Source organism: Rhinopithecus roxellana, chromosome 15, assembly GCF_007565055.1.
Source record: "Rhinopithecus roxellana isolate Shanxi Qingling chromosome 15, ASM756505v1, whole genome shotgun sequence".
NCBI classification, from domain to species: domain Eukaryota; kingdom Metazoa; phylum Chordata; class Mammalia; order Primates; family Cercopithecidae; genus Rhinopithecus; species Rhinopithecus roxellana.
This window is the reverse complement of record NC_044563.1, coordinates 60,291,036-60,314,229: the sequence shown is the minus strand read 5'-3', so window position 1 is coordinate 60,314,229 and position 23,194 is coordinate 60,291,036. Positions and strand designations below refer to the sequence as shown.

The following is a 23,194-nucleotide window of genomic DNA, read 5'->3' as shown; positions in this document are numbered from 1 at the left end:
TTGAGCCCAAGAGTTTGAGGTTGCAGTGAACTGAGATCATGGCAGTTCACTACAGTGTGGGTAGCAGATGAAACCCTGTCTCAAAATAAATAAATAAATAAACAAATGGAGTTTTTAAAAAATAAAAATATAAACAAGTAAGAAAGATTTGATAAATTTGATTTTATAAATTAAGGATTTCTGTTCTGTTAAAGATATGATAGGCAGAGTTAACTGATAACTGAATGGAGAAGAGATGAATAATGATTAAAACTGACAGTAGATTAAAACAGACAGAGAAACTCCTACAAATCAACAAAAGACAGCAGCTCCAACAGAAAAACAGGCCAGGGATGTGAACATATTTACAGGAGAGGAAACCCAAAAGGCCATCAAGCATGAAAAGAGATGTCAGAGTCATTAGTAATTAGAGAAATGCACATAAAAATATGAGATACCGCTTTTCATCTATTTTTAGGTTGGCAAAAACTAGAAAGCTGAATAGTGCCAAGTGTTGGCAAGGATCAGAGGCTATAGGAGCTTTTTTGTACTTTTTTGTGGGTATGAAGACTGGTGCAGGCATTGTGGATAGCAGCATGGCATTGCTGAGTCAGAGTGAATATACACATACCCTGTGACACATCCTAAGGGGACATGGAAGAGGGTGTTCCCTGAAGTGTTACTTATGGCTGAACATTGGGGAGTTGGAGGCAATGTGGATATCTATCTCTGAGGGAGTAAATAGGTAAAATGTGACAGATGCGTATCGTGAAATTGTTTTACAGTTAAAAGCAATACATTAAGTACCTGTAGGAACTTGGGAGGACCTTAAAATCATAGTACTGAGAGGAAAAAGTAAGAAACAGAAAGATGTATAACACAATGCCAGTTAATAAAAATATAAGCAGAGAAAGCAATAAACAGTTTGTATGAACAGGTACAAATAAAAATACACATGTGAAGCACATTAGAATGTCTATGGGGTGAGGAATAGTAATGAAAGAATCAGGAAGACTCCCCAGAGAATGTTGTGTAAAGGAGAGGCACTGGGATTGTTGTTGAGTAGTAGAAACATGAACTGTTTGAAATTAGCCATTAGAGCTTTCAAAAAAAATGCCTCTTATGGCATGCCAAGAAATGATGGAATTAATTGATAAGGCTCTGTTTCTTTCAAACTGAATGAAACTTTTTGTTCTTCACTAGTGCGGGTTGGTGGTGCAGCCTGTTAGTGGGCCTCCATGACCACTGAATGGAAAAGCACTAGCTCTGTTCTCCTAGACCAAGGTTTCTCAACAGAGGAACTATTGGCATTTTGGGCCAGATAACTCTTTGTTTTCTCGGGGGCTGTCCTGTATATTATGGAATGTTTAATAGCATCCCTACCCTCTATTCACTAGATGCTGCTGACACCCTTGTCCACTTGTAACAACCAGATGTCTGCAGACATTGCCACATGTCCCCTGGGAAACAAATCACCCCTGATGAGAAACACTGTCATAGGCTCTAGAACCTAGAGCGATATGGATATTGCCAGCTATGAGACTGATGATGAGCAGGTATGCCAGCCCACTGAGAAGTATTAAGTTCTGTCCATAACTTAGAAGCTGAAGTCCAACCTTCACATTAAGAGAAATGTAGGCTGGGCGGCTGGGTGCGGTGGCTCATGCCTATAATTCCAGCACTTTGGGAGGCCGAGTGGGCAGATCACGTGAGGTCGGGAGTTGGAGACCAGCCTGACCAACATGGAGAAACCTTGTCTCTACTAAAAATACAATATTAGCCGGGTGTGGTGGTGCATGCCTGTAATCCCAGCTACTCAGGAGGCTGAGGCAGGAGAATCACTTGAACCCAGAAGGCGGAAGTTGCGGTGAGCCGAGACTGTGCCTTTGCGTGCCAGCCTGGGCAACAAGAGCGAAACTCTGTCTCAAAAAAAAAAAAAAAATGTAGGCTGGGCATAGTGGCTCATGCCTGTAATTCCATTCCAGCATTTTGGAAGACTGGAGTGGAAGGATAGGTTGATCCCAGGAGTTTGACACCAGCCTGGGCAACGTAGTAAGACCTAATCTTTAAAAAAAAAAATTAGCTGGGTGTGGTAGCCTAGGCCTGTAGTTCTAGCTACTTCGGAGGCTGATATGGGAGGATCACTTGAGCTTGGGAGGTTGAGGCTGCAGTGGGCTGTGACTGTGCCTCTGCACTCCGTCCTGGGCAACAGAGTGAGACCCTGTGTCAAAAACAAAAAGCAGTCTGGGCGCAGTGGCTTGAGCCTGTAATCCTAACACTTTGGGAGGCCGAGGTGGGCAGATCACCTCAGGTCAGGAGTTTGAGACCAGCCTGGCCAACATGGTAAAACCCTGTCTCTACTAATAATACAAAAATTAGCCAGGCGTGGTGGCAGGTGCCTGTAATCCCAGCTACTGGGGAGGCTGAGGCAGGAGAATTGCCTAAACCCGGGTAGCAGAGGTTGCAGTGAGCCAAGATCATGCCACTGCACTCCAGCCTGGGTGGCAAGAGTGAAACTCCGTCTCAGAAAACAAAAAGCAAACCAAAAAAACCCCCAAAAAACAAACCCCTACTTACAAAGAAGAGGCCAAATAAATAAGGTTAAAAGAACAAATGTAAAATTTAAAACAAAAACTTTGTAAAAATACAAAAAAAAAAAAAAAAGCCCTGTTGTTTGGAGTAAGAGATCATACTGTATCTAAATTTTAGATACTGTTCTTTTCAATTCTAGCAATACTAATACTTTAGATTGCTTATAGTTCAGATTTGTTGATGATTTAAAAAACACTCCACCTACTCTGTTATAGCACTTATACTGAATTGTGGTTGGTTCTTTCTCCTCAGCAGACTTGAATTCTTCTCATTTACTCTCTCTTGGAACCTCATAACAGCTCTGCAAGGTAGTCAGGGTAGGTATTTATCTCCAGTTTTCAGATTAGTAAACCAAGGTACAGAATCCTGAAGTGATTACTGGGAACACAGGACCATTAAATTGGAAAGTTGGACCTAAAACCAAAATCTGATTCTTGGTTAAGTGCTCTTTCTGTAGGTTCCTCTTAAAGGCTTCAGGAAATTTTTGTCAATTTCTGCCATAGAAGTTTTTAACCCTCTTGAGTTTCCTTATTTAACGCCTGTTGCATAAGTCCTTTCCTTGGATCTCAGGTACTTTCTCAACCTCCTCTTAAGTCTCTTCATCATCTTGCCTACCTAGCCTCTCCAGATTTCCCCACAAACTCAGTGAATGATGATTGGTACGCAACTTAACGAGACAGAAGATCTGGATTGGAAACCTAGCCCAAACCAGACTTTTGGCTTCTGCATAGCTCAGTTTTCATCATCTAGTCAGAGTCTAACTTTACTCTTTAGCTCCCTCAGGGATGTTAGGGGAAGAGATAAGTTTATGCCTGGAAAACTTATCTCTAGCTTACAACATGAGGAGATGATCTCTAGCTTACAACATGAGGCGATGCAGAGGTGGTAAGATGAGAATCCTGAAAGTCAAAAGTGCCAAGCATCTGCGGACTGGAAAGGCACCTGATGCACAGGGAAAGATATGATCTGTTTTCATGAATTCTGATTTCTCTGAGATGAAAGGGATCTGCAGGTTTTCTTCTTAGAAATAATTGTCAGGTAGTGTTGATTCCATCTCTACCAATACACCGTCTACTCATGGTTCCAGATCTCAGTTAAGAGGCAATCCATTTAAATGTGGAATAGCTCTTACTGTTAGCATCTGACATCACCATCTCAACTATTTTAGCCTTGTGGAGGAATAAGCAGGATATTGCTATTCTTGTCCCTCAGTAAATCAATGAGTTAGTTTCAGGCTAGTCTTCAGCTTTGTATTTACACATTCAGGGAAAGAAGGATGAATAACTTTTGTGTTACTCCTTCCACCTGGCCAGACCCATAGCCCTTTTTTTGAGACGGAGTCTCGCTGTGTCGCCCGGGCTGGAGTGCAGTGGTCGGATCTCAGCTCACTGCAAGCTCCGCCTCCCGGATTCACGCCATTCTCCTGCCTCAGCCTCCCCAGTAGCTGGGACTACAGGCGCCCGCCACCTCGCCCAGCTAGTTTTTTTTTTTGTATTTTTTAGTAGAGACGGGGTTTCACCGTGTTAGCCAGGATGGTCTCGATCTCCTGACCTCGTGATCCGCCCGCCTCGGCCTCCCAAAGTGCTGGGATTACAGGCTTGAGCCACCGCACCCGGCCCCAAGCCTCCTTTAGAATCATTCAGAACTCTGCCTCTTCCAGGATGTTTTCCTCACAGCTCCTGCCTCATCTTTCCTCTGAATTCCCATGTCAGTACTTGATGCTTTGTACTGGCCACCTAATTCATGTGTTTATATCCCATCAGCCAAGTCCTGGAGGGCCAAGGCTTTCATGCTTTCTATAGCATCAGGCACAAGTGTTTGAGCAAATTAGTGAACCAAATGTGTCTCCGTAAGTGTTGCCATGAGATGGCACCAGAGGCCCTGCAATTGTTCTGTATAACTTTTAGCTGTTTATTGCCATTTATATGCCTTCCTTAATGAAGTTTAAACTTATTTACCAAGCAAAATGCCAATAAATACTAAAGTAGAAACTGAAAATTTGTTTTTTGTTTTTTTTTTTTTTTTATTTTTTTTTTTATTTTTTTTTTGAGACGGAGTCTCGCTCTGTCGCCGGGGCTGGAGTGCAGTGGCCGGATCTCAGCTCACTGCAAGCTCCGCCTCCCGGGTTTACGCCATTCTCCTGCCTCAGCCTCCCGAGTAGCTGGGACTACAGGCGCCCGCCACCTCGCCCGGCTAGTTTTTTGTATTTTTTTTTAGTAGAGACGGGGTTTCACCGTGTTAGCCAGGATGGTCTCGATCTCCTGACCTCGTGATCCGCCCGTCTCGGCCTCCCAATTGTTTTTTTTTTTTTTAAGAGGCAGGGTTGCGCCATGTTGCCCAGGCTGGTCTCAAACTCCTGGGCTCAAGCGATCCGTCTGCCTCAGCCCCACAAAGTGCTGGAATTATAGGAGTGAGCCACCATGCCCAGCCTACAGTAGAAATTTTAAACCAAATAAAGAAACCAGGTAACTTCCCCTTTTATCGCATGGTAGAATGTTCTGTTCACTCAGCTCCTCTGCCTTGCTCTTCCCCAGGAACTGGGCCCTTCCACCAGCAGCTGCTTTCTAGGCCCCAAGCATAAGCTGTCTTTCACTCTCTAATGGAGACAGCCTGGGGACCTGAAAATGGCCTCAAATCCTTGGTTTGTGTTTTCTGATAATTTATTTTTCCTAGAAAGGACAATTAAACATTAATAAGAAATTGCTTATAACCTCATCACTTTTCATATGTCAGTTATTTTGGTTTCCTCATTCTGGTCTTTGCTCCTTTGTATGTGTGACTTTATACATTTTTATTTATTTATTTATTTTTAATTATTTATTTATTTATTTATTATTTATTTATTTATTTATTTTTTTGAGGCGGAGTCTTGCTCTGTCGCCCAGGCTGGAGTGCAGTGGCCGGATCTCAGCTCACTGCAAGCTCCGCCTCCCGGGTTCCCGCCATTCTCCTGCCTCAGCCTCCCAAGTAGCTGGGACTACAGGCGCCCGCCTCGTCACCCGGCTAGTTTTTTGTATTTTTAGTAGAGACGGGGTTTCACTGTGTTCGCCAGGATGGTCTCGATCTCCTGACCTTGTGATCCGCCTGTCTCGGCCTCCCAGACTTTATACATTTTTAATCATGCAAAGCCGTAATAAGAGCTCTCATTTACTGAGCGCTTATTATGAATTATGCACCACACTTGTTTTATATATATTACTTCCATTTAAATATAAGAACTATTATATCAAATGCTTATATTTACTACACTACTCATAATGAGTGCTGACATTATTAGGCACTGTTCTAAGTGTTTCCATGCCTTAACTCATTTAATCCATACAACCTTATGAGAATAGATACCATTAACCCCATTTTACCATAGTTTAGAGAACCAAAGCTTATCAGAGTTAAGTGATCTGCCTACGTTAACACAGTAATTAGCTGTATTGGGATTCATATTTAGATAGCTTTAATTCTAAAATTTCTGATCATTTCAGTGTATCATTTCATTTTGTTCATTCTTTAATCATTTCTATTTGGACTTCTAGAAATGGTCTGAAGGCTAACAGAATCATTAAAATTAGAGTTTGATTTAGATCTTTTTCTTGCAGCTAACCTGGTAGCTCCTAGAGGACTAGAGGTCATGTTTATTTCTGTACTCCTTTTCCCATTAAATGCAAAATTAATACTTAATGAGTTGAATGAGTAAGTGGGTGAACACTGTCTCTACTCTCCTAGGAAGTCTGGGATACAGAACTAGTTGATAGAAACTTAGCCTGTTAGAACTTGAAGGGGTTTGAAAAATCAAGCCAATCCCTTCCTCCAAGGAAGGAGGAAGGACCTCCTTAGGGTGACCCAGTGAGTTGGAGGCAGAATGGTACTAGAACCCTGGTCTGCTGGGCTTCTACTCCACCATCTGGTTTTAGAAAGCCTAATCCTATCTCTAAATTCCTTTCTCTCTCCCCTTTTTTCCCTTTCTCTCTCGCCTCTTGTTCTCTGTCTCTTCTCTCTCACACACAGTCTCTCTCTCTCTTTCTCTTGATGTGACTTGATGTAGCTTTACATACTTGATGTATATCTCTAGATGTAGTTTTTTCATCCTAAAATTTCAAGCCCGAAAACTACAAAACAAAACAAGATTTTTCTTTCCTGATGCCCAGACTTAATCCTAATTGTGTCTTTGTCTAACTCAGAATAGAATCCAGGATCTCTGCTTCTCTCCTCACCCAAAATGTGCAGAGCTGCAGCTCATGTAGAGAAACTTACCTTGATTCACATTCCTCCTCAGAACATGCTATTGGTGATTGGTGGGGAGTGGGAAAGAGCATCTTAGAGCAGGCTGGTTGTTTCAATGCAACAGCCAAGTTTTTGAAAAACTGGCAGGAGAACAGGAATTTCTGTTTTTTTCTCAGAGAGAGCAAATGTGACCAGACTATGTGATTTAATTCTTCTCTGGGCCTACTGTTTTGTAAACAGCCCCATGAGCCTGTTAAAGCAAATAGCGTGAAGACCAAAAACCCTCCACCCCTTCTTGCCATATGCCACCCTTTTAGTTTCATAAGTTGGGTTGCCTTTTCCCCTAGTTGTGATGTCTTTTCCTGGTGCTCCTAGTGTCTCCTAGAAAATGGCACCTGGGGCATTATTTGGGTAGCCGTTTGTTAGTACATCCTGGTGCTTCCACACTTTTTATGTAAGGTCAGACTGTTTTAGAATGCTTCATTCAGAGAGTCAGTTGTGGGTTCCTGTGCAGTGAATTGTTATTGAGGCTTCATGGCTCATGGACCAGCAGCCAGTACCCTCAGGTACACAGAATGGGAACCTCTAAAGCAAAGTGGTTCTGCTTACCATTTTCTCTGTTCTGTTCTGTTTCTTTTTTCCTGTAAAATGACGCTTGTGTGTGTGTGTGTGTGTGTGTGTGTGTGTGTGTGTGTTTTGTTTTTTGTTTTAAGATGGAGTCTCACACTCCGTCACCTGGGCTGGAGCGTGATGGCGCGATCTCAGCTCGCTGCAACCTCCACCTCCCCAGTTTCAAGTGATTCTCCTGCCTCAGCCTCCCAAGTAGCTGAAATTACAGGTGCCTGCCACCAGGCCTGGCTAATTTTTATATTTTTAGTAGAGACGGGGTTTCACCATGTTGGCCAGGCTGGTCTTAAACTGCTGACCTAAGGTGATCCACCTGCCTTGGCCTCCCAAAGTGCTGGGATTACAGGTGTGAGCCACCATGCCTGACCATCTGAGGCTTTTTCTTGTCACAGAGAAGTCTATAAGAGAATGGTAGCTACAGACAAACACTAAAATGAAGCTCTAAGCTGCACTACCTATTATGGCAGCCATCAGTCCCATGTGGCTGCTGACCACTTGAAATGTAGCTAGTCTGTTGTAAATGTAAAATACATATTTGATTTCAAAGCCTTAGTACCAAAAAAAGTAAGCCATTTCGTAAATAATTTTAATCTTGAATACATATTGAGATATTTTGTATATATTGGGGTAAATAGAATATATTATTGAAATGAAAACTTGTTTCTTCTTACCTTTTAAAAAATGTAACTAGAAGATTTTAAACTATGTTCGTGACTTGCATGATATTTTGTTTGGATAGCACTGGTCTAGAAATCCCTAATCTTTTTTTTTTTTTGAGACAGAGTCTTGCTCTGTCACCTTGGCTGCAGTGCAGTGGCGCGATCTCGGCTCACTGCAAGCCCCGCCTCCCGGGTTCACACCATTCTCCTGCCTCAGCCTCCCGAGTGAGTAGCTGGGACTACAGGCGCCTGCCACCATGCCCAGCTAATTTTTTTTTTTTTTTGTATTTTTATTAGAGACGAGGTTTCACCGTGTTAGCCAGGATGGTCTCAATGTCCTGACCTCGTGATCCACCCACCTCAGCCTCCCAAAGTGCTGGGATTACAAGTGTGAGCCACCACGCCCGGCCAAGTAAATACTTTCTTAGTTTACTATAGAACGCCAGGAAACTAGCCACTCTTTTCCTCTCTGTATCTCTCTTTTTTGTTGTTGTTTTTTAAAAAATATTCTTTCATTTTGTTGATGGCATCAGGAAGAAAACCTCCATTACGTATTATGTGCTATCTTTTTTTATACCTGCTACTCACTGGAGAAGGGTGACATCTAGTGACAGAAGGGTGGTTGGGAAGGGAGTTAGGAGGCATTGGAGAGAAGACTGGTGATGACTTCAAACTTCTGTCTTGGAGTTAGAATTATTTTGTGCCTTTAAAAAACTTCAGCTAACAATTCTGAGGGAAGGCTCTGAAGGAGGGAGAGTAAAACAGGCACTCTTTAAAATAGAAATGTACCTCTCTCTGAGGGAGTCCTACTCTCGTTTTACTTTCCTTTTATTTATTGGAATTTATTGAGGACATATCATGTGCCAGCAGTTTTCTAGTGTAGAGGAAATGGGAATACGGCCTAGTCACTGCCCACAAGGAGCTTACATACAGGTAGAGAATGAATTCAAGCCCAGCCTCATACTCTAGATAAGCACTATAATGATGTTAGAAAAGAAAGTGCATTTGGAGCACTGGAAAGCACTTTCTGCCTGGAAAGGAGACTGAAGGCCTTGTGTGTCTTGGATGTGATATTGTCAGGCAGAAAGGCAGGTGGGAAGGACAACCTGATGGGGACAACCTGACTTAAAGGCCTGGGGAGTGGTAGATGGCCCTTGAAATAGTAGGTTGGGGCCATATTATGGGGGATTTGACAGCCTGGCTAAGAATGTCGGATCCTCTCTACTAAAAATACAAAAATTAGCCAGGCATGGTGGCATGTGCCTGTAATCCCAGCTACTCGGGAGGCTGAGGCAGGAGAATCGCTTAAACCTGGGAGGCAGAGGCTACAAGTGAGCCGAGATCAAGCCATTACACTCCAACCTGGGCAACCTGAGCAAGACTCCATCTCAAAATAAATAAAAGGAATGTTGGATCCTGTCCTTTATGCAGGGGGACTGTTCAAGCAGAGAAATGACATGGTCAAGATTTCGTGTTCGGGGTACCGTTCTTTCACTCCTCAAAAGGATAGACACTGAATGCAGAGAGATTAACAAAGAGCTCATTGCAGTCAGCCAGCCAAGTGGTAGCAGGAGCTCAAAGGGAAAGGAAAGAATATATCCGAGAGATAGTTGAGTGAGGGATGAAAGGGAGGAGGAGTCAAATATGGTCCTAAGTTTCTGACTTGTATCACTAGTGGAGTTACCTTTGTCCAAAGTTGGAAGTACAGGAGGGGATCAAGCTAAAATAGAAAACAAGCTGCATTTGGGACTGTGGACAGAGCTGCAGAGGGAGCTGGCTAGAGCTGAAGTGCTTGTGTTTGTGTTTCAGATGGTGACCCTCTTTCAGATGTGGGTTGTTCCCCTCTATTTCACAGTGAAGCTGCACTGGTGGAGGTTCCTAGTGATCTGGATCTTGTTCTCTGCTGTCACAGCCTTTGTCACCTTCCGAGCCACCCGAAAACCTCTAGTACAGACAACTCCAAGGTGAGAGTTTAAATAGTGGGAAGAGCCCTGGTTTTCCGAAGCTAATGGGTTGGAATGCATGGGAGGAGCATAGGTTTAGACTGAAAAAATTCCTGGTTTTGTCTGCCAAAATTACTTGGCATGGGGCCCCTCTAAAACGAGCTGATTGGGAGACCCCCTCCCCTATTCATCGATTAAAAACCCCAGATATTTCTGTATAGCTTACTTTATGGTTTCAAGGTCTTTTTATATTAAAGGCAAACAAAAATAAGCAAATCATGGTGATCATTGTGGTCTCATTTTAAATGTTTTCTTCTGTGAACCCTTCTCTGATCTCTGAATTAGATTTTCCAGTATGTTCTCTCATATTGCACAGTACTGTTCCTTCATATAACTTACCACAATTTATAACTAAATACTGTTTTGGGTATCTATCTCCCTCACTAAACTCTTACCTCTGCGATCAGGAACCACATCCATTTTGTTTGTCACTGTATATTCAAGCCCTGCCATGGGGCCTGGCACAAAGTAGCTTACTCTGCGAATTTTTGTTGAATGAATGAATCTTAGCAAATTTATAATTTTCCAATAAATAATACTTCCTTCTTGAGTCACAAAGCAGCCATTGCCTGTATAATTCTTTTTATTTTATTCAAATTCGTTTCTCATTTGATCCTCCCAACCAGCTTGTGAGGTAATTTAATATCTGTACTCAACAGAAAAAGAGATTTTCTCATTCATTCAAATAAGCACCTACTATGTGCCAGGCCCTGTGCTGAGCGCTGGGGATACAGAGCTGGATAAGACATGGTCTCTGTCTCAAGGAGTACTCTGTTTAATGGAGGAGATGGACGAGAAAGCTCCTGTTGCAGTGCAGTTGGTAAGTGCTATGACAGATGTTTGTGTAGGTCCAAGAGAGCTTGACTGGCCAGCCTCAAAGTTGTGACCACCTGATCCAAAGTCTTTCAATTGTAGACTGCTCTTCTTTCTATTCTTATGTTCTACTTTCCTGCAAGCCTTTCTCTGGCCTTCTGGAGTTTCATTGTATAAGGTGAAATAGGTGATCCAGAAGTTTCTCTCTGGCTTTGGTAACTTACTTTAAGGGCCATTGTGGAAGATACAGGATGTGGAGCCGGATGAATGTGGATTGGGACCTCTAGCCCTGCCACTTGTTCAACTGTATGACCTTACCTTTCTGAGCCTTGAATTCTTCATCCCTAAAAATGGGACAGTAATTGCTACCTCACATAGGGAGATAAGGTGATATGAAGAAAAAGTGTAATAGAACAATGTAAGAGTCACCACGAACACTACAAACAGTGCCAACTTTTGGCTAAAATGATTGAAAATATGTCTCTAATATGGAGGATTTTTATAATAGTAACTACTAGCCTTTTTTTTTTTTTTTTTTTTTTGAGACAGAGTCTCGCTCTATCGCCCAGGCTAGAGTGCAGTGGTGCAATCTCAGCTCACTGCAAGCTCTGCCTCCTGGGTTCACACCATTCTCCTCCCGAGTTGCTGGGACTATCAGCCTCCCGAGTTGCTGGGACTACAGGCGCCCACCACCATGCCTGGCTAATTTTTTGTAGTTTTTTAGTAGAGACGGGTTTTCATCATGTTAGCCAGGATGTCTTGATCTCCTGACCTCATGATCTGCCTGCCTCGACCTCCCAAAGTGCTGGGATTACAGTTGTGAGCCACCGTGCCCAGCCAGTAACTCCTTGCTATTTATTTATTTATTTATTTAGAGACAGTCTCACTCTGTCGCCCAGGCTGGAATGCAGTTCACTGCAACCCCTGTCTCCCGGGCTCAGGCAATTCTCCTGGCTCAACCTCCCAAGTAGCTGGGATTACAGGTGTGTGCCACCACACCCAGCTAATTTTTTTTTTTTTTTTTGAGACGGAGTCTCGCTCTGTCGCCCAGGCTGGAGTGCAGTGGCCGGATCTCAGCTCACTGCAAGCTCCGCCTCCCGGGTTTACGCCATTCTCCTGCCTCAGCCTCCCAAGTAGCTGGGGCTACAGGCGCCCGCCAACTCGCCCGGCTAGTTTTTTGTATTTTTTAGTAGAGACGGGGTTTCGCCGTGTTAGCTAGGTTGGTCTCGATCTCCTGACCTCGCGATCCACCCGTCTCGGCCTCCCAAAGTGCTGGGATTACAGGCTTGAGCCACTGCGCCTGGCTTTTTTTTTTTTTTTTTTTTTGTATTTTTGGTAGAGACCACGTTGGCCAGGCTGGTCTTAAACTCCTGACCTCAAGTGATCTGCCTGCCTGGGGCTCCCAAAGTGCTGGGATTACAGGTGTGAGCCACCATGCCCGGCCCTGTAACTAACATTTGATAGTGCTTTACAATTTCAAAGCACTTTTTAAAAACAGAGATGAGGTCGCACTCTTTCTCGCCCAGGCTAGAGTGCAGTGCCATGATCACAACTCACTGCAGCCTCATTCTCCTCGGCTCAACCAGTTTTCCCGTCTCAGTCTCTGGAGTAGCTGGGACTACAGGCATGCTCCACCTTGCCTGGCTATTTTTTTATTTTTATTTTTAGTAGAGACAAGGTCTCACTGAGTTTCCTAGGCTGGTCTCGAACTCCTGAACTCAAACAATCCTTCCACCTCAGCCTCCCAAAGTGTTGGGATTCCAGGTGTGAGCCATTATGCCTGCCCTCAAAGCACTTTCATAAACATCCTTATTTGTACTATACATGCAGCATTTCATGAACATGTATTATATACCAGGAAATGGGCTCCGTACACCTCTCTTGTCTCAAAGAGGTGATTTGACTTATCTGAGGTTACCCAGCTACTAAAACATCACTTAATCCATATTGAGTTTTTTGACCTAAAATTTCATGTCCCTTTCACTATGTCTCTCTCCTTTATGATCAGTGCAAACCCTGGAGAATGGAACTGTGTGTATTCTTTAAGACAGCACTAGAAGGAAGATGTTTGGGTCCTTTCTTTAGCCTGAGAAACCATCACTGCTTGCCTGGCCACAGCAAGGAGGCACGGGCAGGGAAGGACCTTGACTTTCCTCCCTAGGGCTCAGCAGGGTTGGTAGTAACCTAGTCAGCTCTCAGGAACCACACAGACTTGTGCTGCTTATTCAGGCAGATTGCTAACTTGTTCATTAGCTCCCATCAGAGATAGAGTAGTGGCTCCTGATGATGGGAACCCACTCTTGTAGCCTTTAAAAGGCTCTGGTTTGGCCAAGCAGCAGCAGTTTATGCTTGTAATCCCAGCACTTTGGGAGGCTGAAGTGGGAGGATCCCTTGAGCCTAGGAGTTGGAGGCCAGCCTGGGCAACATTGCAAGACCCTGTCTCTAGCCAAAAAAAAAAAAAAGGCCCTGGTTCATTCAGGAAACCGTCTTTCTTGCTGAGTCTAGTAACTGGGATCCATCAATTAGATTGTACACTGTTCTTCATTGGCTCCTGGGGCACACTGCTGCTCCTTCAGGAACATGGACAACCCCATTCTACTTCACCACCACCACACACTTGCATCCAACTCAAAAGGTACTTCTTAAGTGCCTCTCTCCTTTCCCTTCTCCCTCAGAAGAAAATTCATTTCAGAAGCAAATTCATTATACATCATTTCATTTTTGGCTTGTGGATAGGAACAAAGCTGTATTCAGACTAACCAGGCCCAGGTACAAAAAACCTGTAGCTCATTCTACCTCGGATTTGTCTCTTGATTTCTGTTTCTGAACAACTAGCCTTCCTGCCTGTTAATCTTCTGAGCATAGTTGTGTTTAATACTTTTTACTTCCTCATTTGAGGTGACATAGCTGTCTAAGGTCAGCTCTGCTCTTTCTGTGAGGCAGAAACTGCCTTTTTAGGAATCTTTTCCTTGGTCTGAGACCGTGAAAATACAAAGCACAGCCGGGCGTGGTGGCTTACGTCTGTAATCCCAGCACTTTGGGAGGCTGAGGCAGGCGAATCATGAGGTCAGGAATTCGAGACCAGCCTGGCCAATGTGGTGAAACCCCATCTCTACTAAAAAAATATAAAAATTAGCCAGGTGTGGTGGTGGGCACCTGTAGTCCCAGCTATTCAGGAGGCTGAGGCAGAAGAATCGCTTGAACTCGGGAGGCAGAGGTTGCAGTGAGCCAAGGTCGCGCCACTGCACTCCAGCTTGGGTGACAGAGCAAGACTCCATCTCCAAAAAAAAAAAAGAAAACACAAAGCACTACTTCTCGAGTATATGGAGGCATTTCTGCAGTTAAGGGAGTGAGCAGCTTTGAATAGTAACTGAAGTTGCTCAGTAAGTCCTGAGCAAAGACTGTGGTGTCCCCACTGATGTGAGAATAAAGGATTCTGGTGATCCAGTGACCACTGAGGCCAGAATCTCTGTGTAAGCTGCACTAACTTTCTCTTCTTTCCCCAGGTTGGTTTATAAGTGGTTCCTGCTTATCTATAAAATCAGCTATGCCACTGGCATCGTTGGCTACATGGCTGTCATGTTTACCCTCTTTGGTCTTAACTTATTATTCAAGTGAGTACCCTTTGTTTTTGTTTTTGCTGGAGTTTGGGGACGAGTGGCTCTTGAGATGTACCTCTTGCTGCAAGTCGTGGTTATTAACAGGAGGGACATAATATCCAGGATAGGAGTCTTGGGTGCTGTGGAGGAATGGGAGAAGACAGGCTTTCCGTGATTTGTGCTGGCAGAAAGCAAGGAATGTCTGAATATATACAGTGTCAAAGTCCTAAATCATTTTATATTTTCCAAGGCTTTATATTTTAGTGGAAAAGTCTAGTAACCAAAGTAAGCATAATAGTTATTATAATCTGCTGTCCATAATTCTGTCACTTTAACAGAGCTGTTTTTCTCATCGGTGTGTACTGTTCATTTGCAACATCCACTCTGCATGAATGGCCTTATGTTCAACTAGGCCAGGGGTTGGCAAACTGTGCCCTCTGTGCCAAATAGCCCACAACCTGTTATTATGAAATGAAGTTTTACTGGAACATAGTCATGCTCATTCATTTATTTATTGCCTGTGGCTGTTTTTCCACTAAAACAGCAGAGTTGAATAGTCGTGATAAAGATCATATGGGCTACAAAACCTAAAATATTTACCATCTCGCCCTTTATAGGAAAAGTTTGCTGACTCTTGGGCTAGACCATCAACCTACATGACCATGGTTGGCTACAGCTAGCAACAGATTTGACTTAGAAGGATACAAAACAAAAAGATAGAGCAGAGCAGTGTCTGCAGTCTTCACAGTAGACTCAGAGCTTTGGTGTGAGGGAATGAGATGACACAGACCGGTGTGGAAGTCACCCTGGCCTAGGAGCCCCATTCCCCCAGGAACACATCCAGTTTCAAGAATGTCCCAGTCCAGATGCATTGTACTAATCACAGGTCATAATTAGTGTTTCCTGTAATATAGCTGACATTCGACAAGATTTCTCAGGAAACAGCTGTAGAAAGTTAAGCCATGGATGTTAAGTCCTGCTTCATTGTTGGGCACTTAGGTTGTTTCAATTTAGTACCGTCATAGATAACGCTGCTCTGTTGCTTCCTAAGGGTGCATTCCTAGGAATGGAATTTTGGCTATTGCCTCAGTTGTCATAAGCCTTCCAGAAGATTTCTATTAGCTTACAGGTCTTCCTACCCCGAATTGAATCAGGTGCCAAGAAATCCTGAGCTCAAAGACTGGAGCATACAGTGAGGCAGATGAGGGTGGAAATATGATTTCTTGGATGAGATACTGGTGGCTGTGGACAGTGGATCACGAGGAGCCCTAAGCCTAGGACAGTGCACTGAAGCTAGAGATTTAGGATTCAAATTTAAGACAATGAATGGAATGATCACTGGCCTCTTCCCTGAGCCTAGGCAGGAGTAGGAGTCTCTGAAAGGAGTTTATTTTAGGACAAGTAAAAATAAATCCTGGCCAGGTGTGGTGGCTCTCACTTGTAATCCCAGCTATTTGGGAGGCTGAGGCAGGAGGACTGCTTGAGGCCAGGAGTTCAAGACCAAGCTGGACAACATATTGAGACCCTCAACTCTAAAAAAAAAAAAGAAAGAAAGAAAATTAGCTTGGTGTAGTGGCGTGCACCTGTATCCCCAGCTACTCAGGAGGCTGAGGTGGGAGGATTGCTTGAGCCCAGAAGTTCAAGGCTGCAGTGAGCTATGATTGTGCCACTGCACTCCAGCCTAGGTGACAAAGGGAGACCCCCATCTCAAAAAAAATATAAATAAAATAAATCCTGTTTTATATAGTGAGAGCACACTCATGAAATTCTTTCTTTCGGGGGTAGTACAGGCTGAAAGAATAAACAGGCTCCTGAAGGGTTTAGATGAATTCATCACTGTAGAGTCAAACACATCTTGTCGAAGAAAACAGCTATCTCCTGGAAACTTTCTAACCTGTATGGTTAAAAAAAAAAAATCAAGATTCTGTATTATGGGTTTTTTTTTTTCTTTTTTTTTTGAGATGGAGTCATGCTTTATCACCCAGGCTAGAGTGCAGTGGCTCACTGCAACCTCCACCTCCCGAGTAGCGGGTTCAAATGATTCTGCCTCAGCCTCCTGAATAGCTGGGACTACAGGCATGTGCCACCACACCCGGCTAATTTTTGTATTTTTAGTAAGGATGGGGTTTCACCATGTTGGCCAGGCTGGTTTTGAACTGACTTCAGGTGATCCACCTGCCTTGGCCTCCCACAAGTGTTGGGATTACAGGCGTGAGCCACCACGCCTGGCCTCTGCATTATGTTTTAAATATAATTCTTCTGTAATTACAGTTTCTTTTTACTTGCCTAAACTCTACAATGAGGAAAACAGAATTGAGAATCTTGATCATTTTTGTGCTACTGATCAAATTAATTGGCGTAAGATCAATGATTTCTAGTGAGTTAAATATTCAGGGTTCATAAGCAAATGCAACTTTGTATGTAAATATAATTTGTAACTAAGCCAATACATACGGTTCTTTGTACAAATATTTTAACAAAGATAATTTTCTATAACAAAGATTTATAGATTCAAGGTTGCAAATTATTGGTCCTTGGAATTATTAAACCTTCTAATGTTATAGGCAAGATCTTTATCCTTCTTGTTAAATAGATTTGGACCAAAATTTAACTTTGATGACATGATACAGATTATTTATATATGTAGTTTATAATTTTATAGTAACTACTGTATATTAATAAATATTTACTAATTTTATCTTGTTTTTTTTTTTCTAAACCTGTGTTTGACAAGCTGTTTCTGTAAAGGTCCAAATAGTAAATATTTCAGGTCTTATGGGACAATAGGACTATAGGCCAAGGCAGGTGGATCACCTGAGGTCAGTTCAAAAGCAGCCTGGCCAACATGGTGAAACCTCATCCTTACTAAAAGTACAAAAATTAACCGGGTGTGGTGGCACACGCCTATAGTCCCAGCTATTCAGGAGGCTGAGGCAGGGTTCATTTGAACCCGCTACTCGGGAAGTGGAGGTTGCAGTGAGCCACTGCACTCTAGCCTGGTACAAGAGGGAAAGCTCCTACCCTGTCCCACCCTGTTTGCCTGGGGAGGGGGCCAGGTCTCAGGTAGTGAGCATGCTTTGTGCTCAGTTGTCATAAGTCGAGACAATCTCAGAAGGAGGGGATAATTTTCACTCTCTGCTCCAGTGACACCCAGATTCTGGCATGCCCTTTTCTCCTTATGGATAGCTCAGCTGCTTCAACTTGGGTGGCTAGCTGGAGGAGAGACAGCCCAGCAAGGCAGCTCACTTAATGTCCGGCACTTACCAACAGTGGAGTCCCCAACATGTAGGTCCCAAGGAGCCCAGGTCCTGGGCAGCTGCAAGTCATTGCCACCAGTTAGGGGAGGCAAGGACTAAGAGCAGAGTGAGGAAAAGGGGTAGGAGGGGCTACTGTAGCTTGGTCTTTGCAGCCTACAGTGCTAGCCTCCTCAAGAGGTGTTCATGGGCCATGTAAAAATAGGCAGCAGACTGGATTTGGTCATAGTTTGCCCACACTTGCTCTAGCCTTTGGGCCTTCTCGCTTTGGGCCCTGCTTTGTGTGTCCCAGAGTAGTAATCCAAAGAAGATATGTCTCAGGGTGGGTCTTTCTAGCTCTAATACTTCCCTTGCAGGATCAAACCAGAAGATGCCATGGACTTTGGCATCTCCCTTCTCTTCTATGGCCTCTACTATGGAGTTCTTGAACGGGACTTTGCAGAAATGTGTGCAGACTACATGGCATCTACCATAGGGGTGAGTTCATCCGGGTTCTTAAATACTTAATAGACTCTTGACACCTCCAAATTGTTCAAGTTGACGTCACTTGTTTAATGGACAAGAAAGGCACTAAGAGGTGAGATAAGCCAAATAAAATTCTTCAAGATGTGCGTATGCATGGACATTCCTTCCTTAAAGTTTGGAAAGCAGTACAGCCATAAAAAAGGATAAAACCATGTCCGTTGCAGCAACATGCTAGCTGGAGGCCTTTAGTGTAAACCAGTTAATGTAGGAACAGAAAACTAAATACTGCATGTTCTTTCGTATAAGTGGGAACTAAACGTTGGTTATTCATGGACATAAAGATGGCAGCAATAGACACTGGGGGCTACTAGAGGAGGAGGGAGTGGGGACAGTGGTTGAAAAACTGTCTGTTGGGTACTGTGCTCACTACATGGGCAACAGGATCATTCGTACCCCAGACCTCAGTATCACGCAGTATACCCATGAAACAAACCTGCACATGTACCCTCTGAATCTAAAATAAAAGTTGAAATTATTTAAAAAAAAAATTAGCCAAATCTCAGATGTAACTATAATTTTTCCCTTTAGGGCCATTATAGGAAGGAGCCACTTTATCCAGCAGGAAGTTAACATTCATTCAGTAAATACTTTGTAATGCCTGCTGTGTGTCTAGACACATAGCTATGTGCCCGAATTACAAAAGTGTACAAAAATAAATACTGTTTTTGCCCAGATAAACTGGGTAGGAGAGATGGCTATTATAGTAACAAACACAGATAAAAATAAAATTACAACTTTAATAAGCGTTATGTAGGAAAGGTTCATGATGCTGTGAACACATGTAGTAATGTCATTTGACCTAGTCTCGGGGCTCAAAGATGGCTTCCTTGAAAAAGTGACTATGGAGCTGACTTGAACAATGAGTAGGAGTTAAGTGGATGAAGTGAGAATCAGGCAGAGGAAAAGAGCATTCGTAAGAGTCCTATCATGGGAGATAGTGTGGGTGTTTTTGAGGAACTAAAACCAGTGCGGTTGTATGGCCAAGAAGTGTCTGGAGAAGTAGTGACTAGACTAGAAAAAAGCCTGTAGGCCAAATTAAAGATTGTGATTTTTATACTAAAAATCCTGGGAGGGGCCGGGCACAGTGGCTCCCTTTGGAGGCCGAGGCGGGCAGATCGCTTGAGCCCAGGAGTTCAAGACCAGCCCGAGCAAAATAGTGAGACCCCATCTCTACAAAAAAAATGAGAAAAAAAAAATTAGCTGGGTGTGGTGGCACATGCCTGTAGTCCCAGTTACTTGGGAGACCAAGGTGGGAGGTCACTTGAGCCTAGAAGTTTCAAGGCTGCCGTGAGCTTGTTTATGCCATCAAACTACAGCCTGGGCAACAGAGCAAGATGTTGTCTCTAAATAAGTAAAAATTCACAAAGTGTACAATAATCATGCAAAGGCACAACAATAAATGATGGGGCACAAAAGTGCCTAGTCCATATTTGGTTATTGTTTTTGAACTGCACAGTGGTAGGAGTTGCTCCTCACAATTTTTACTTTGTGAACTTTTATTCCTTGACTTAACCCTCAACAACTACAACAACAGCCACTGTCACTCACTGCTTTACCAAAAATTGGGGAAGTTTTCATACTTGCTTTATTAATCTTTAACTGTATGTGTAAAGCTACACATTTCATTTCAACTTTTAATATTAAAAGTGTTTTGAGTCTTTATTTAAGGGACAATTTGGTGTCTCTTAAATAGAGGTTTGGTGATATCTTTGTGACAGAAATATGACACAGGAAATGAACTCATCAATTAGCCAGTGGTATAATTGGTTTTGTTATATATCATTTCACTTAAAGTCACAGTTTCCAAGAAACTATCAATGAAGTTAAGAGAGGACATACTGTATTTGAGAAGTATTTTGGAGGTAAGTTAACAGGACTTAGATATAGTTTGGTTCTGAAGACTGAAGGGAAAAATATGAAAGAAATGTAGCCCTCTAAGCTGAGATTTCTGATTTGGCAACTACTTGGATGGTAGTACCTTTCACTGAGATAGGAAATGCTGCAAGAGGAGCAGATGGACATCACGAAGAGATGCTGAAATATGGGTAAATTAACAACCAATCTGAGAAATGCAAGTAAATATTTCTAATTTTTTTTTTTCAGAATGGAAATATATCTTTGTTGTTTTGCTGTTTATAAAAGAAATATGTTCTCTTTGTAATTATTTAAGCAACACAGAAGTGCTCTCTGTCTCAGTGTCATCCCCCAAGACCCCACCCCAAGAAGGAGTATTTCCATCACCTTGGGTAACTTTAATCTAGTACTGTTTAAGGCCAGGGACTTTTTCTCTCGGTATCATGGGAATATTCTAATTTTTTTCTCTACTGGATCAAATTGAAAACAGTACATTGGATCACTTAAAAAGTTTATTAGGTTCCTTTTTGAACAACTGTCTTGTGTTTTACCTTCATGTCCCTCTTACCTATTTGTGTAGACATTGGATCTTCCTTTAACCAGTTTACTCCCCAGAAGAGATTTCTAGACCATGTCGCCATTTTGACCATTTTGAAGTATACAGTTCAGTGCCTTAATTACATTTGCAGAATTCTGCAACATTGTCACTGTCTAATTCCAAAATTTTTCATCATCTCAAACAAACTCTGCCCATTAAGCAGTAACTCCTCATTACCCCTCCCCGCAGCCCCTGGTTTACCTCTAATATAGTTTCCATCTCTGTGAACATGCCTATTGTAGATATTTCTTATAAATGGAATCATACAAGATTTGTGCCTTTGTCTCTGGCTTCTTTCACTTAGCGTGGTGTTTTCAGAGTTCATCCATGTATAGAATGTATCATTCCTTTTTATGGCTGAATAGTATTCCATTGTGTGTGACACTGCATTCGGTTTATTCATTTATCTGTCGATAGGCACTTGGGTTGTTTCCACTTTTTGGCTACTGTTAGTAGTGCTTGAGCACTGGTGTTTAAGTGTGTTTAGTCCCTAGTTTCATATCTTTTGGGTTTTTACCGAGAATGGAATTGCTCGGTCATTTGGTAATTCTATGTTTAACTTTTTGAGGACATGCCAAACTCTTTACTTTCTTAGTTATGATAATGCTTAAGTGAATATCTGTATTCATGAAACTTTTTTGACACTTCCTCTTAATTCTTTAAATTCCTTGAAGTGAGATTAATGGGTCAAAAGATGCAACAGTTTGAGACACCATGCTAAATGCTATCCGAAAGGCTTGAACCCCTTTTGCTGCTGTCATAGATGTCTGAGAATGCCCTTGTCACCAAACCAATATGGTACTTAATATTTCACTGTTTTAAATGTTGGAGAATATTGCTGTCCATTTCTGATGGAACCATAGTCTAGCGACAGAATGGCTTGCCTGACAAAGCTCCTGATCACCAGCCCCGAGTCCTTCTCCCTCCTCTTTCCCTTATCCTTTGGTGCTGATCTAGCCCAGTCTACAGGTCCTGTTACATCTAACTTCCCAACTGTCTCTAGTCCGGTCACTTCTCCCCATCTGCCCAACGAAGATGATGTCATTTTGACTTGTAAAAGATGACCTTTTCTAAACAGTTAAAAAAAAAAAAAATGTCCTCTAACTGTGGGCCTCCACCTGCCACTGTGCCTCCTCTCTAGAAGTCCTGAGGCTTCTGTGGAGCTTCCTACTTTGGCTGCTTCTCACAGCTTTTCCTATCTTTCCTTCCTGCTATTCTCCTTCAGTTCTACAGCGAGTCGGGCATGCCTACCAAACATCTTTCAGACAGCGTGTGTGCTGTGTGTGGGCAGCAGATCTTTGTGGACGTCAGTGAAGAGGGGATCATTGAGAACACGTATAGGCTGTCCTGCAATCATGTGTATCCTGCCTGGAGCTCCTGGGGCACATCTCTCCTGCAACCTGCACACTCTAGTGAGGGAGAGAAAGGGGGTGGTCATGACCCTAGGTGTGCTGTCCAGACCCTTGAGTGTAGGAGAGCCACGAGAGGGCTGCCTTCCCCGCGCTTTCCCACAGATCAGAGCCACTCTTAGGTAAACAGCGGTTACAACCTGGCTGGGTCTGAGAGGAACCTGAGGCTGCAGCTAGTGAGGCTATGCTAGCTTACCTGAGATCTGACCAGTCACAGGGGAAGAGGACCCTCTAATGGGATCCCTCAGTTTAGCATCAAATCCCCTATTCTGAATAACACTTCTAATATTTATCATGTATTTACCCAGCTCCCATTCTGTGCCTATGTTGAGAGAGCCATGTGTTGTCTCCATTTTGCTCCGTAACAATCTTGTGAGACAGGGATCATTATCCTTACTTTACATGTGAGGAAACAGGTTCAGACAGAGGGACTTGCCCAACATTACAGAGCTGATAAAGCGTGAAGGCAGGATTTGAATCTTTTAAAGACTGGCCTGGGGCTGGAGTGCCGCCCTGGCTCTCACCATTTCCCTTGACCAGCGGTGCTCAGCTTCCACGAGTTCTGCATCCGCGGCTGGTGCATCGTGGGAAAGAAGCAGACGTGTCCCTACTGCAAAGAGAAGGTAGACCTCAAGAGGATGTTCAGCAATCCGTATCCTTTATTGGGGTCCTTGTTGGGAGTGGGCTGTGGGAAGAAAGTACTGGCCAGTGTGACCTGCATTTGGGTCCTCCTGGGGCCCTCACTTCTGCCTTCAACCTATTCTCAGCCTCCTTGCAGCTATTGTCACGGACAGATAGATTTGTGTCAGCCTTAGGCTGTATTTTCTTACACTGGCAGTTCCTTCTTAGAGAATGTGTTATAGGAGGCCATCCCTGCATGTTAGTCGTGGGGAACTAGGATTTCTCTCTCTACCTCTCTCAGGGCTGCCCTGCCTCCCATACCAGTCCCCTCTGTTTGCCTCCTGCGTTCTCTGTGTTCAGCTCTACTCCAACGGACAGGCTGTGAGGAGGAAGAGGAGGGCAAGGGCAAAGTTGGGAGTAGGCTGAGTAGGAAGTAAGACTGG

At 43.3% G+C, this 23,194-nt stretch overlaps 1 protein-coding gene across 1 annotated transcript in view; it reads left to right on the top strand.

Moving 5' to 3' along the window:
- Positions 1-23,194, top strand: part of RNF121 (ring finger protein 121) — a 67,614-nt gene that overhangs the window by 42,850 nt on the left and 1,570 nt on the right. The window contains exons 4-8 of the mRNA XM_010366923.2: positions 9,885-10,039; positions 14,398-14,505; positions 18,101-18,221; positions 21,947-22,080; positions 22,681-22,782. Coding sequence (XP_010365225.1) covers positions 9,885-10,039; positions 14,398-14,505; positions 18,101-18,221; positions 21,947-22,080; positions 22,681-22,782 — 620 coding nt within the window. The remainder of the gene's footprint in view (positions 1-9,884; positions 10,040-14,397; positions 14,506-18,100; positions 18,222-21,946; positions 22,081-22,680; positions 22,783-23,194) is intronic.